At 46.1% G+C, this 14,536-nt stretch overlaps 2 protein-coding genes across 3 annotated transcripts; one reads left to right on the top strand and one right to left on the bottom strand.

Moving 5' to 3' along the window:
• Window positions 1-1,103: 1,103 nt before the first annotated feature.
• LOC135898478 (uncharacterized) lies at window positions 1,104-5,853 on the top strand. The gene is made up of 5 exons (XM_065427410.1): window positions 1,104-1,407; window positions 1,500-1,616; window positions 2,408-2,518; window positions 4,171-4,320; window positions 5,310-5,853. The coding sequence occupies exons 1-5, from the start codon at window positions 1,333-1,335 to the stop codon at window positions 5,388-5,390; spliced, it is 534 nt and encodes a 177-aa protein (XP_065283482.1). The 5' UTR covers window positions 1,104-1,332; the 3' UTR covers window positions 5,391-5,853.
• LOC135898476 (neprilysin-1-like) lies at window positions 5,807-13,826 on the bottom strand. Of its 2 annotated transcripts, none has more exons than XM_065427408.1 (2): window positions 13,603-13,826; window positions 5,807-8,469 (listed from the first exon to the last, which is right to left on the bottom strand). In XM_065427408.1, the coding sequence occupies exons 1-2, from the start codon at window positions 13,809-13,811 to the stop codon at window positions 6,072-6,074; spliced, it is 2,607 nt and encodes an 868-aa protein (XP_065283480.1). In that variant the 5' UTR covers window positions 13,812-13,826; the 3' UTR covers window positions 5,807-6,071. The 2 variants fall into 2 exon arrangements, with proteins under 2 accessions (XP_065283480.1, XP_065283481.1); XM_065427409.1 differs by having other exon boundaries at window positions 5,807-8,473; window positions 13,603-13,779.
• Between the last annotated feature and the right edge of the window lie 710 nt (window positions 13,827-14,536).

Here is a 14,536-nt window from a genome sequence, read left to right on the forward strand (position 1 = left end):
ACCATGACACTTTCAAATGTGCTATGCAGAGGAAAAAAATAAGAAATGAAGAGTAGAGTTTGGTGCTGTACCAGAAGGATCGAGCATAGGAAACTTGTATATTTCCACCAGTATTAGGTGGAAATAAACAACTAGTGCACATGCCTACATAAATTACAAGCGCACAGAAATATTCGTGAGACGCAATATAGGATCAAATAACCATATTGGCAGCACAATTAATCTTGCAGTACTTATCTATAGATACTCATACTGATTTGCTCTGCATTTTAGTTGTATATGGTTCAATTCTTCCTTTCTCTCATTTCTTATCTGCTATTGAGTGCATCGGGGGGCACACTCAGTGGTGGTTCAAGCTCTTTGGCTTTGTTTAATGTACTTAACTGGTGCGAAAATATGCGGAAGCATTACACATGCTTGGTACCTGTATATTTAGGGAAAAAAAAGAAAAAAAAAGCTGCATGAATTCTCAAGGGTTGCAATGTGGGCTTGTTGGTAATACACCTTCAAGGGGAGTACGGTAGCGCGACTCAAAGACGGGACAAAAGAAGACACAAAGGGACACACACAGCGCTGTGTGTGTCCCTTTGTGTCTTCTTTTGTCCCGTCTTTGAATCGCGCTACCGTACTCCCCTTGAAGATGAATTCTCAGTTTTATGTCAGTGAGGCTGCCACTTTGAGTGTCGGTGCTGAGCATATCCAGGTGGTAGATGAAATAATGTGTGTGTGTCCCAAGCGCTGTTTTCTCCTTGGTCACTACGGGTCGAAATCGAAACAAAATTTCTAATCAAGAAGACTAGCGTGCTCAGCAAGATTTGCCCTCGGTATGTGTTTCATTAGTAAAAGAGTACACGTTCACAAACACGTGTCCTCAAGCATATAGTCCTCCAATGACCAATGAACCTCGCCCGCGCGAACCGAAACCGAAACACACGTTATCTTCAACTTGTTTCATCCAGGTGCTGCAGGGTATTTAGCAAATTAAATGTTTTGTGCTTAAGTGTCGTAGTTTTATTGCCCTTGTAGCTGAAGAAATTATTACAGTTCAGAATTTTTTTCTTTAGTTTTGTTGTTGAGTTTTGAAATCGATTGATAGCTGCGCAACCACGTGTTGCAGCGTCGTGCTTCCGCTTTCTTGTGTGTTTGTCGTTATTGTTCTCAAAATCGACAAAATGGTTTTTCGCTTTCGGTTGTTGTTGTTGCATGCGTTTCTCGTGTGATGCAGCGCGATACTCAGCGAGGAAACGTCTAAACGCGTAGACGTTTTGACGTTTGAAAGCGTAGACGTTCTCTGTCGTGCCCACCTGCGTTTGCAGCTGCGCGAACGAAGCAATGACACCGAACGGTGCTCGGATTCGCGCGCAGTCTAGGAGGGAAGTGTACGACAGGCTCCACAAGATACGCCTGGTAAGTGGCCGGGCACCAACAATTAATCCCGTGCGTTGCGTTAATATGAGAAGGTGGCATGCTGAAATGCTTTTTCTATGTGCACATGTCAGGAACTTGAGGACTTGCGGCGTCACTGCGGGCGAAGTGACAGAGAAGCTCTCGAGGCCCTCAAGCGGACTTGTAAAGGGCAGGAAGAAGAAATCGCGCGTTTGAAGAAGAAACACGAGGTATTTGTTGAGAGATTTTGAATTATAACTGAGCACATGTCACGTGCGGATGTAACGCACGTAGTCAGTTCGTCCCATGTCGGTGCTGTTTTCTTCGTTCTATGTTTCGCACTTTTACGCCAATTTTAAGTAGTGCAGTGTTTATAGTTGTTCCCCCCCTCCCTTGGCTCTCTGACATGTAGCCTAGGAGGGCACGTCCGAAAAATCGGCGCGTTTGATGACAAGTGAGCGTTACATCAAACAAAACAATATTTTTTCAGGGAAATCTTTCCAGCAAATGAATGACCCAAACGTTGTTGGGCAGAGTCAGCAAACGTATTTTGCTTATAACTAAAATACGGATTGTGTAAGAGCGTCTTGCATGTTTTCCTGAGCTAACAACAGTTCATTGCAGCTGCAGTCGGGTATGGTTATGTAGTATCGTGTGGTATCGGGGACAGTCGAGCAGGTGATTCCATCTGAACCTGTTTATTTGAAACTTACAATTGGTCTACTAGGCAGCTTTTCGTACTACCATAACCAGTGGCGTAGCTAGGTCGTCTGGCACCCGGGGCCCGTAGGTTTTCTGTCACCTCCTCCTCCCCCCCCCCCTCCCCCCGCCGGGCTTAGTCGAGGAAGGCGAGGATATCAACAATTTCCGTCTTTCTTCAGACGTATATGACACTCCCCCCCCCCCTCCCCCCCGTTGCTACGCCACTGACCATAGCTCAAAACAGTGCCATTCCTTTCGATGTAGAAAATAATTTAGATATCTTGGTATTTGATGCCTAGTGCTCATTGCTTGTCTGCAGGAAGCCCAAGAACAAATAGAGTACTTGAAGATACTGTTATCAGCAAAGGGAGCAGACCAAACTGACTTGGATGCAGCTGAAACTTGCGTTGATCACAATGCCAATTCACAGGTAACCAACAGTTCTATGCATTGATGACTATGATGAGATCATCATATAGCTTGCAAAGCCATTAAACGTGACTTGAAGCTCTTTGAACTCCATTGCACATATATAGTTGAATTTATGTTTTGTGATAAAAAAGAACTGTTGACTGCTGGCTACAAAATTTTTATTGGCCCCTGAATTTATAGGGTAACTTACTAGCTATTCGTTCTTTAAGAATGCTAGGTATAACTTTAAGAAATAGAAAGAGAGCGGTTTGGATCAGAGAGCAAACAGGTATAAACGACATTCCAATTGACATGAAGAGAAAAAGAATGGCGCTGGGCAGGTCATGTAATGCGTAGAATAGATAACCGTTGGACCATTAGGGTGACAGAATGGCTACCAAGAGAAGGGAAGCGCAATAGAGGACGACAGAAGACTTGGTGGTGCGACGAAATTAGGAAATTTGCAGTTGTTGGTTAGAGTCGGTTGGTGCAGGACAAGGGTAATTGGAGATTGCAGGGAGAGGCCTTTGTCCTGCAGTGGACATAAAATAGGCTGCTGCTGCTGCTGATGATGACTAGCTATTGCAAGACATATCATAAGAAGCCAACAAACACTGACACCAAAGACGACATAGAGGAAATTACTTGTGCTTAATAAATAAAATAAAGAAACGATAATGGAAATAGCATTGAACACATAATGCGAAGCTTGTGGGATCATTCCCTGCCTGCGCCAAGTTGTTTTTCATCCACTTTCAATGAGTTTATCTTTTATTTCATGTATTAGGCACAAGTAATTTCCCCTATAGTATTGTCCTTGGTGTCAGTGTTTGTTGGCTTATGATATGACTAATAAAAATCCGGCCCCTTGGTTAACCCCCTTTCCTCTTAGCTATTACAGGAGAGAGATAAACAAATGAAAGGCAGTCCAGTTTGCTGCCTTGCACGGAGGAAAAGTGATTTCAAGAGATAGGATTGGAGAAAGACGAGTTGCGAAACAAATTATTTGCAGCAGTTGCTCCCTTAAAATTTTGGATGATTACAACTAATCTTATTATTAATTTTTGTTGAAAAGATGGGCTCAAAATGTAAAATTCTGAGGTACTATGATTTTTGCGTCGGACAATAACATTTGAGAACTACTTATGTAAATGCATTTACTTGCATCTTGATCAGCGCACCATTCATTGTAAAGTTAAGATAGTTTTTGCATTTTGATGCACCTTCAATACTGAACTTTTGCTATAGTTTCGTGTTACTGTCAAGTTAGAAAATAATTAAGCATGCTGCACAGTGGAGAATTCATGTGCTGCAAAGGTGTATTATACTGGCAGTTGTAGTTGGACTCGCATGTTTAAAAGCTTATGTTGCTATGCGTTTTCGTTGCTAGTTAGTAGTCACGATTTGTAATGACTATGTAACGAAAACCTTTTATTTTGCTTTTTGCAGTAGTTTGTGTGGCATTCAGATTTGGTACATCTACATCCGAATTTACGTAAACATCTCTATAGAGATGTTTACGTAAATTCGGATGTATTTGTACCTTTTATGTACCAAACATTTCAAGCTGCCGTTTATGTCATGGACAGTTGGCAACTTGTGTGTTTTGTTTAATATGATCTTCTGTGACAGTCTCTTGCTTTTAATGGGAACGAATCTTGTCTCAACCAGTTGCTTGAAGGACAACTTCTGGACGGCTTGTGGGCTGCTGTGAAGCATGCCTGGTCTATGGAAGCAGAAAAAAATGACCTGAACATCTTGCTTTCAAAAAAGGTGCTTGAGCTAAACAAGCTGCAGCTCCTCTATTCTGAACAATCAAAGGTACTTCTTTGCCTCTTTTGCAGTCTGTGTGGCTGTTGTGATTTGATATGGCCACGATGCTTTTACATGGCCTCCAATGTCCTATGAGGTTTTACTTTGACAGGCTTGACGCTTAGATAGTACTCCGTGGCTACCTTTTGTGTGTGCCTCCCTCTGGTGATATAGAATTTCAGCAGTTTGAATGCTGCCATTTAAAAAAACAAAAAAAAAATGTTTTGAACATGTCATTCTTACCAGGCTATAAGTAATAGCTGCAGCAAAGAGGCCAGACTTGCTATTATCTAAAATATACACCTTTATTTGTTGTTAGTTATTTCACATCAAAACAGCAAAAGATAAACTGGTGCCTTCACAGGCATGTTGAGCTGTCGGCAGCAATTCAAGCATTACAGACCTCAGGTCTCCGCACTTTCAAGAAATCAGCCTGAGAAGGTATAATTTGTTTACATGCAACTGATATATCAGTAAATACTATTGTGACAGCCCGACTGCCGCCTGAAACTGGGATATGCAAGCCTATGATGATTCTCATAGGACAGAACCTTAAATAGTCCTTTCTTCATGTAGTTTGACCTTGGCATGCTCGCAAAGCTGTCTGCTGCCTAAGTCTCGTGCCTGCCTAGAACTAGTTTGTGGCAGCTGCCATAAGTCTTAGTATGAGGCGGGTCATCTGTAATTGTAGTATCTGGGTACCAGTGTACTTTCTGTAGGGTGTTTGCTGCTCCCTGGCAAATCCATAAGTTAATGTAACTGCTCTATCCGTCATAAAGTGCTTGTCTTAGTGTAAACAAGAAGCAGATAGTTGATTTTCTAATATTCACAGGTGTAGAAATAATTCTCACAGTTTTCGTAATTCATGTTAAAATATTTGAGCTATGTATATTGCAAAATTATAAATGCTTAGCTTCTTTACTTCTTTTATGAATATTTGCTTGGCCAGGCAATTATAAATGACACTTGTAATTGGCCTTCTTTTTTTTTTTTTCAAGAAACTGCTGGAGGCAACACGAGCTCTCTCAACACCAAGTTCTTCTAGACACACCTCCAGCTGCGACGTATCCTACAAGTGATATGGGACAACAGCATCTGCCACTTGTGCATTTAAAATGCAGTCCTTTTGTTCAAATGGGCAGCAGTGAATAATTCTCAGGCATGCATCTGCTTTCTGCATTGCAGTAACTGTACCAAATAATGGTGTCTCAAGGATTTTAATGAAACACCCCTTTCCTTTTGTGAAGGGAGGGGGATTTTGTGGTTTGTGGAACAAATAGTATGATTGTTGACTGCGTGGGCGTTTTCTGTTGCCCAGTGCTGTACCTGCCACTAGTGTCACATGGTGCATAATGCCAGCTAGCTTTTGTGCTGCAAAAGTTCATACTAGCATTGCAGCACATTCTGCTCAACTTCTGATGCTTGTTGTGTTTTTTTGAAGGCATTTATCAAGTTGGTCTTTGTTCACAAATTTACTGAGAGATATATGGCTAACTTGTTCCAGATTGAATTTTCTTTAATAAAGAGCATTTAAATTTGAAAGTCTTGTGCACTTTCTTTTGTGCACTGCATGAAGTGGCAGGAACACTGGATGCCTTGTGTCGACATCTGACCTTGAGGCCATAAGCAGTGGCGGTCACCAGCAGTGTCGCAACGCAAAGCACTATACACTGTGACAATGGTGTCACTTTCATCGCCAGAGCAGCAGCCATGCAGGCAACACGGCCCAGATCCCTAACGAAATGTGTTGCAGCTGTGTTTCACCACACAACGCATTTTTTCGCTGGGTTCATTTCCTCGTTGGGGCTGCACTGGAAGGCCTTTGCGAACTCTACCATGTTCTCGACAGCCACGTTGCAGCGGTACTCCTCTAATGAGTGGGAGTCTGAATTCATTATCATCTTGACGGCCTTGGGGTTGATGTCAGCGCACCATTTGTATGCGCTGCTGATGAAGAAGAGCTGGTCTGGAGTGAACTCTTCGAGGCCCTCCAGGGGTATGTTCTCCTCCTTGCCGCCAGGGTGCTCGTCGACGTGCAACCGGTAGGCGTGGAATGACTGCCTGAGGCCACCATTGTCCGCTATGTTCTCTGACAGGGTCTGCTTGCCATTGAGGTAGCGTTTGCTGTGCGGCTCGTAGATGCTGTTGTACTGTAGCACGAAGCAGTAGTTCTTGAGGATGAAGTTGCTCTTTGTCTCCTTAGTCCACCAGTTGCGCAGGTTCCCACTGTCATCAAAGTGGCTTCCGAGGGTGTCGAAAGCGTGACTAATCTCATGGCCGATGATGGCACCGATGCTGCCATAGTTCATGGCAGGGGGCAGACCATAGGAGTAGAAGGGGAAGTTGAGGATAGCAGCTGGTATAGTGATACTGTTGGTAGAGTGCTCGTAGAACGCATTCAGTGTAGCCGGACTGAAAGTCCAGTACTCTTCATCTCTGGTGTTTGTTTGGCGAAGCAGCGACAGTGATCTAAATGTGTAGACTTCTTTGAGGTTCATGAGGATCTTTATGTAGGGACCCTCTATATCGGGAATGTCGGCGTGGGATTCATCTAGTTCTGTTTTGTTCTTTATCCAATCAGGGTAGGCGACATGAGAGACGATTCTCTGCACTTTGGCCATTGCCCTCGTTCTTGTCTGGTCGTCCATCCACGTGTTCAGCCTCAGTGCATAGGCAAAAGCCAATTTGATGTGATCGACGACGACCTTAGCATCGTCCTTTATGTAGTCTGGTGTGTAAGACTGAACAAAAATGGCACCGTACGGCATCGGCAAGTAATCTTCAACGTCCTTCCTGCAGAGCTTTTCCTTGTCTATGTCAGTGAAGTCCATGCCGACTTCTTGGCCATATGCACTGACTGCTTCTCTAATTTCTCTTGATGAGAGGGGTCCCAGAAGAAACGCAATGGACCAACCAATGAAATCGTGGAACATCTTAATGGTATTATTCTGATGCAGCAAGCTTGTCACTAGCCACAGATATCCCGGACTCATGACGATAATTTCATCAGTTTCTCGTACTTGGACGTTTGCTGGCAGGTATTTGTTTATGACCGACATCCAGCGTGTAGAGTTCACCTGCGGTGTTAAGTTTTCTAGGTGCTTGATTTGGTACTTCTTCGGCGGCCATGCATCAGACCTTCCTAGCACCTCGAAGTGGAAGTGTTTTACCGAGGCGATGACAATAGGCGCCATAACGACGTTCTCGGCGAGAGATTTGTAGTTCGTGTCGTTGTTACCCATGATAGAGGCGATTTTCTGCACCATCTTCATGAATAGGATGTCCTGCGTGTCATTTTTCGTCTGATTGTTTGACTGCAGCTGGTGAAAGCCCATTTCGAGGTTCTCCATGGTGTTAATAACCAGAATGTTGGTCTTGGTGTCCTCCGGGTCTGGGATAACCGAGATGCTGAAAAGGCTCGGGATGGACCAGCGCAACGAAAGTTGCACGATAATGTCAAACAGGTCCACAGTGTGGTTCGCGTCCAGAGAAGGCCATGGCATGTGCAAGTAGCGAAGCAGCTCCGTGAGGACCTTCATGGATCGTGTAGAGTTGGTCATTTCGTAGTTATTAAGACACTCGTGATACATAACGGCCGCTTTTTCGAGGGCGCCTTGCTTCTTGCCCGTGATGGAGACCTTGCTCAACGCTTTCTTGATAACGGTGTCCAACTCTTTGCCGACGAGCGAGAACGGGCTGCTTCGCACCTCGTTGCGGCGCACGGGGTGTTTGCGCTTCCAACCGTCGCAGACGAACCGGTAGAAGTTCTTGCACGGGTCCACGCTTCGGTTGAGAGAGCGAGCGATGCTTCGCGCCACCTCCTTGCAGACCTGATTGCGGCAGACCTTCTTGTTGGTGGCGTCCCTCGCGAACAGCCGGTGCTGGTACGACGCCACGTAGCCGGTCATGTAGGCCGTGCAGGCCACGATCATGCCGGCCGCCAGGAAGAGCATGTAGACCGTGTTGACGCACAACTTGGGCTCCTTGTTGAGGAGCCATCGTGTGCCCGTAGAAGACGACCGCCGCGCCGCCGGCCGCTTTCTGCTGTCGCCGCCCCGTTCCCCGCTGTGCTCGCCAGGCCCGCGCTGCGAGTGCCCCGCCTCTTCGCTGGCCAAGGCGTTGGTGCTGCGGCTGTTCGAGATGCTGTCGGCGTAACTACTGGCTGCGGAAAGACGAGCGCAAGTGTCAGGATATGGCGGGTAAAATTTAGTTTGTAGGTTATTACACTACTGGAGGAACGAAGGGACAGCATTTACCGATAGTGGGCTGGGCATACCAAATAAGAACTGCAAGGTGACGGATTAAGCTAAATTCTAAGGTATTGCAGCTGTCGCGGCAGGGATCGAACCAGCGACCTCGAACTCGGCAGCACAACGCCATACTCCCGTCACACTGAACTAGTTCTAGTTCATTATACCCTCGTGAAGGACGGGTGGCGACGCCATCTGCTGGTGATTACCAATCTACCAGCCGATGGCTAGCGTCATCGATAAGAAACGGTAGTAAAGTCGATGACTGGAGGCTTCCGTTAAGCACTTGGGTTCACGTACGTGATGCGGCATTTTTGTAGACGCAATTTCAATCGGTCTTGCTTGTAGTTCTACTCCATTTCGATTAGCTTCTTTATATTCGTAAGCAACTACCTGCAAGGGCGCAGGTCTCCGGAAAGTTTAGAATAGCGGACCCTTGTAACTGCTTCGACCCTGCCGACGCGAAAGAGATTTAGAAAGATGGACTCCCCGAGTGTTACGATTCATCCATTCACATATGCCTTGACGCTATCGCGTGCGTAAGAGCTCGTGCAGTACTCTTACAGTCAGGTGCAGTGGTGCTGCCTTTGTATCTGCCTCCGGCAGCGCAACTATGCATGACAATCAAAGTTGGCAAGACTGCGCCACTTGTGCCTCTTCATATTGGGCGAAGTAAAACAATGGTAAATACCAAGCGCCAGCAGGTTCAAAAATAATTTCCATCAATATTGTGCCAAACCTTTTGTGCCAAGCCATCTCTTGTGTGCCAAACCTACATTGCGCATAAAACATTTACCCACTGGTGAGCACGAGGTCGCGGCTTTAATACCGGTCGCGGCGGCCGCAGTATGATATGGGGGGGGGGGGGGGGGGGGAATGCAAAAGCGCTCGTGCACCGCCCCCCCCCACCTCCCCTTACGGTGTGCTTCATAATCAGATCGTGGTTTTTGCTCATAAAACCCTGAATTTTTCGATAAGGCATTTTGTAGTTTACTGGGATATTTCACAGTTTAGGGAAGTGTACTAGGTGCTAGATGCGAGGTGTTATCTGAAATGTTCAAGTCTAGCTCTGTTTTCAAGAAATTCATTTATGTACGTTCAAACACTGTCACCTTAGAAACTGACCCCTTGCGCAGCAATATAGCGTTGCAGCGTTCCTGACACTTTGCGAATGTGTCCATTAAGACTCCTTTCTTGTGCGGGTAGCGTACCTTCTGCGATTGACGCCTGATTTCAGCAGTCGTGTCAGAACGACGACCTTTGATTTGGGTTTTTAATTCTTGGAAGTGAGCGAAAGATACGAATCCTTATATGAGCGGTCTTTCACATCCAGGGTCATACAGGAACGATATTTGGGTGTACGGGTGCGACCCCGAGAAGAAGCAACAGACGTCGCAATGAAAAAGCCCAACGTCTTCGCGAAAAAAAGAAAAGAAACGCCTAGGCATGTCCGCAGCTCGACAAAATACACGTTCATCGTTCCTTTTTTCAGCATTTACACTATTGTGCATAAAGAGTTCGTCCCAAATGGTCGGGCCGCGAACAGCGAGTTTTGCTGCCGAGCTTTAGGGTGTTTGAGGGAGGTTACTAAGCCCAAGGGCGCGGGATCAAATGCCGGCCGCGGCGGCCGCATTTCGATGGGGGTGAAATGCAAAAACACTCGTGTGCCGTGCATTGGGTGCGCGTTAAGGAACGCCAGGTGGTGAAAATTCATCCGGAGTCTCCTACTACGGCGTTCCTCATAATCATATCGTAGTTTTGGCACGTAAAAGAGAAAACAGTCCGATCTGAGGCGCACGAAGAGTTCGATGCTGCACGATGACACTGCAGCCTGTCACAGATCACTCCGCAAACGCGAGTTTTTTTGTACCCTATGCGCGTCAGATTTGGATCCTGCTTATTTTATTCTCTTCCCAAAATTAAGAACATTGGTCGAAAGTCGCCATTTTGGCAAATCACCTTAATCAAGCTCGAATAGTAGAAGGGTACTCGACTCCTTCCGGTAAGACGTTCAGATATTCGCACAGTGGCAGCAACGTCATAAGAGCGCTGTATTTCTGTGCAAGGGGACTATCTTTCAAAGGTGACATTGTTTGAATACACATACATAAATTACTTTCTAAAACATAGCCAGTTGATACATATTGATACCACCGTGTAATGTCGCTGCTTCTGCTGGACGGACTAAGGAGGTTTAGAAGTATGGTTCTGGCTAGTTAGATACATCAGTGGGGGTCATAGCGCTGGAAGACACGGACGAGAGCGAGACAACAGGACAAGCGCAGGAACGTGTATGCGTCTTCCAGCGCTATGACCCCCATTGGCGGACCAAGGAAGGTTCTTGCTTGTGAGCCGAACTGTACCGCGGTACCTCGCTCAGTATACCCTTCAAAAGCGCGGAAAGCTAACACGTTAGCAGTCGATTGTTTTAATGGCATGCGCAGAGGAACACTAATGCAGTTTAAACTAATAAAGCTATATTTAAAAATCAAGTTATTTATGAATTAGCGAGGAAAATGTATTAGCGCAGAAGGCTTAACTTTCTTGAATTACGCGTTGAAACTAAGGTGCTGGTACGCTAGGCAACGTATTTCAACGTGCTGTACGTTGGCCATTCTGGTATATACGAAAGGTTATAGAAACTTGTGAGAATGAGTTTTTGGATCCTTTCGGATGCGATGTATCCTTCTTTTACTGAAAATTCAGTTAACATTCTGGAGTTTTATGTTCCGCAACCACAATTTGATTACGAGGCGCGTCGTAGTGGGGGACCCCGGGTTAATTTTGTCCACCTGGGGTTCTTTAACGTCCACCTAAATATAAGTGCACGAGCGCTCTTGCATGTCGCCCCTTATCGAAATGTGGATGCCGCGGCCGGGATGGAATCCGCGACCTCGAGCAGCGCAACAGCATTGCGACTAAGCTACCGCGGCAGGTGTTCTATACTGATCAACAAGTTTCTAGACCCTCTTAGACGCATTTAAAGCACATGACGTCACGACGATTTGGTGCGGGAGTTTCAGGGTGACGTCATAGAGGGTGACGTCGGCACCCGTGTTTCATTGTCGCGTTGTTTCTGGCTTACCAACTCCTATCACAGGAAGAGCGGCTCATTTACTATTACAGGAGCGTAATTCATCAATGCAGCTCAGCTTAATATTCATATTTAGCATTCCTTCAACTGACTCTATACAGCGAAGATCACGGACGTCAGGCTGAATTACGTATGACTAGTTCCGCCAGCAGTACACTGCACTTGCTGAATCGTACTATTGGTCACGACTAGATGCACAAGTAATTACTCCGCTATGGTGATTTGTATTTATTTGTGTTTCTTTACGACTTCATCTTAACGCCTATGGATACTTTGGTGAGGCAAACGATGGTTTGACGTTCGTCGAGCGCGTCGCCGGCGAACCTCAGAATCAGTCATGGCTGATGCGAATTTTTACCGCTGAGCTGAAACACGGTAAAAAGAGACAGACAAGGACGTTTTTGAAATATCAACGGAATTTACTTTCCGCGCGTGCGGCTGCATATATAGAGAACATAAATGAGGACTACGAATACGCTGCGGCATTTAAGGTAAAGCCCCTTTATATAATTGAGGGGCTTTAACTTGAGGCAGTCCCTGTGGACACCTAGCGGCTCACTGCAGAGATTGCGCATGCCTAACACATTTTTATCGGATCAGCGTTTTCAGAAAAAGCAAGACGCAAAAGCGTTAAGTCCTGGAAGCCATTGATCATTCTGAAAAAAGTAAGTTTCTCCCGAAAGGGGAAACGTTGATTGCGATAGCAAATTGTTAGACAGTTATAGGAAGTAAGGTTGGTCGCTTTATCAGCTGCATCATAAGATGCTGTAAACATTCACGTACTAACTGAATTAACAAGCACGTTCAAACGCGCGCACAAACACGCACACATCTAACTCGATGACCGCGGACACTCGCTGTCAGAAAACTGGCGTGGTAAAGAAAGGCAACAGCAGTGAGCTAATTCCCCTTCGTCTTGTCTCTCGCTTCAACACAGAGTAGGCGCACGAGTACACAGCACACACGAAGTCGTCAGCTATCTCAGGTTGGCTAGCCTTCGAACCCTGCACAGATTGCCTCCAAGGTAGAACGCGCGCGGCTGCGTTCAGCCACCGCAGCTGGAGTATACGAGAGATGAGCACTAACTCCTCCCCCCACTTGCGCGCGTGAGAAGACGGCACGCACCCTCCCCCCTTTCCTCCCTTGTGAGCGCACCCGCCGTGGTTGTTCAGTGGCTATGGTGTTAGGCTGCTGAGCACGAGGTCGCGGGATCGAATCCCGGCCACGGTGGCCGCATTTCGATGGGGGCGAAATGCGAAAACACCCGTGTACTTAGATTTAGGTGCACGTTAAAGAACTCCAGGTGGTCGAAATTTCCGGAGTCCCCCACTACGGCGTGCCTCACAATCAGAAAGTGGTTTTGGCACGTAAAACCCCATAATTTAATTTTTTTTTCCCTTGTGAGCGCGAGGTGACATCGCCGCATGAAGCCACCATCTTTCTCGACTCACTCTCGCAAGCTTTCGGTCGCACCTACAGCATACGGCGCGCGGCCGGGATGTTATTGCATTTGAACTTTAACGGAACGTCACGTTGACGCCGACGGTGGAAGTTCGACTGGAGTGTCCATATAATTGCTGTCGCAATATAATGGGAGTACGTGTGTCAGCACTGTCTCTGTAACTCTGGCAATTAAGAGCAGACCTTTGCGTCATGTGATCTCCGATCGTGCATCGGCCCTCTTGCGTGGCTAATACGAGGCGTGGACGCTCTGTATCTGCTTAGTTTTTTGGTGCATGCAGTGCTATGTAATTAAGTAGCCCAGTGCGCGGCAAGTCTCGGTTTGTCTTTCAGCGATGTCCTTGTCTCGCGTTTCAGTTCAGCTGTTAAAACTCGTCTTAGCCTGCGAACTTCGAACTCTTCTAACATTTCCATGCATCTGCTGGCGTCAAAGCCTGGTTACACCGGCCAAGTGTTGCGTGTGGTCCGCGATGACGGAGAGCTCACCGTTGGCATCCGCGTCCTGCTGGCTCCAGAACGTGCTTTGTTGGCTTGGCTGACTCCAGTGGGAGGACTCCGCGGACGACGCCGGCGCCGACATGGGGCCTGGCGCCTGCAAGGGAACCCTTGGCTTGCGCGCTGTTGCGGCCGTACCTGCCGCGCCCTCTACCTGATAACAATAATGATGATGATGACGACTCCAGACTATGGCCCATACCCACTAAGTGGGATTATCCGGCCAAGAATGGAGTGGCGAAGGCAAAATTCAACTATTGAATGATTAAAGCTCAATAAATGAATCGAAAAAGGGCAGGAGTCCGATTGAACAGTCAGGTGCGAATTAAGTGGTTTCTGTGTTTTAATTTAGAAAAAAAAAACTACCTATGACCACTGGATAGAGAAAGCAACGAATAAAAGCATAATGTTAAAGATTTAGTCGGCAGGGGTCATAAATAATGTTTTCTGTGGCGAATGCATTCCTGTGAGTTAGCCTTAGTATGTAGCTTTCAAAGCATAACAGTACTGGAACATTCAAGCACAGGGTAAGCTGGCGCAATTAAATTTCCTGCGCTCTTCTCCTCGGAAAGAAGCAACTGCCAGTCTGTAAAGAATGATCAACTGCTTGAATTTCATTGCAAAATAGACACTGAAGAGAGCGCCAGACCACCGACGTGAAAAGACCAATACAAGAACGACGACAATATTCTTACTGCTGCCATTTCTTTACACTAAAAAGCATTGCTAGCTATTAGTACAACATTATTTTGAAGCTGCATTAGGTGGTCCTGCATAAGAATTTGCATAAAACTTCTTTGGGAGTTATTGGCGAGTATTTTACCACAAGTGATTTTAGAATATGGCAACGTATGTCTGTTTGCCACTATAATATGAGAAATCATATATATTCATGTGATCTTAAAAGAACCTGCCCAGTAAGGGG

Source organism: Dermacentor albipictus, chromosome 2 (genome assembly GCF_038994185.2).
Source record: "Dermacentor albipictus isolate Rhodes 1998 colony chromosome 2, USDA_Dalb.pri_finalv2, whole genome shotgun sequence".
Lineage (NCBI taxonomy): Eukaryota > Metazoa > Arthropoda > Arachnida > Ixodida > Ixodidae > Dermacentor > Dermacentor albipictus.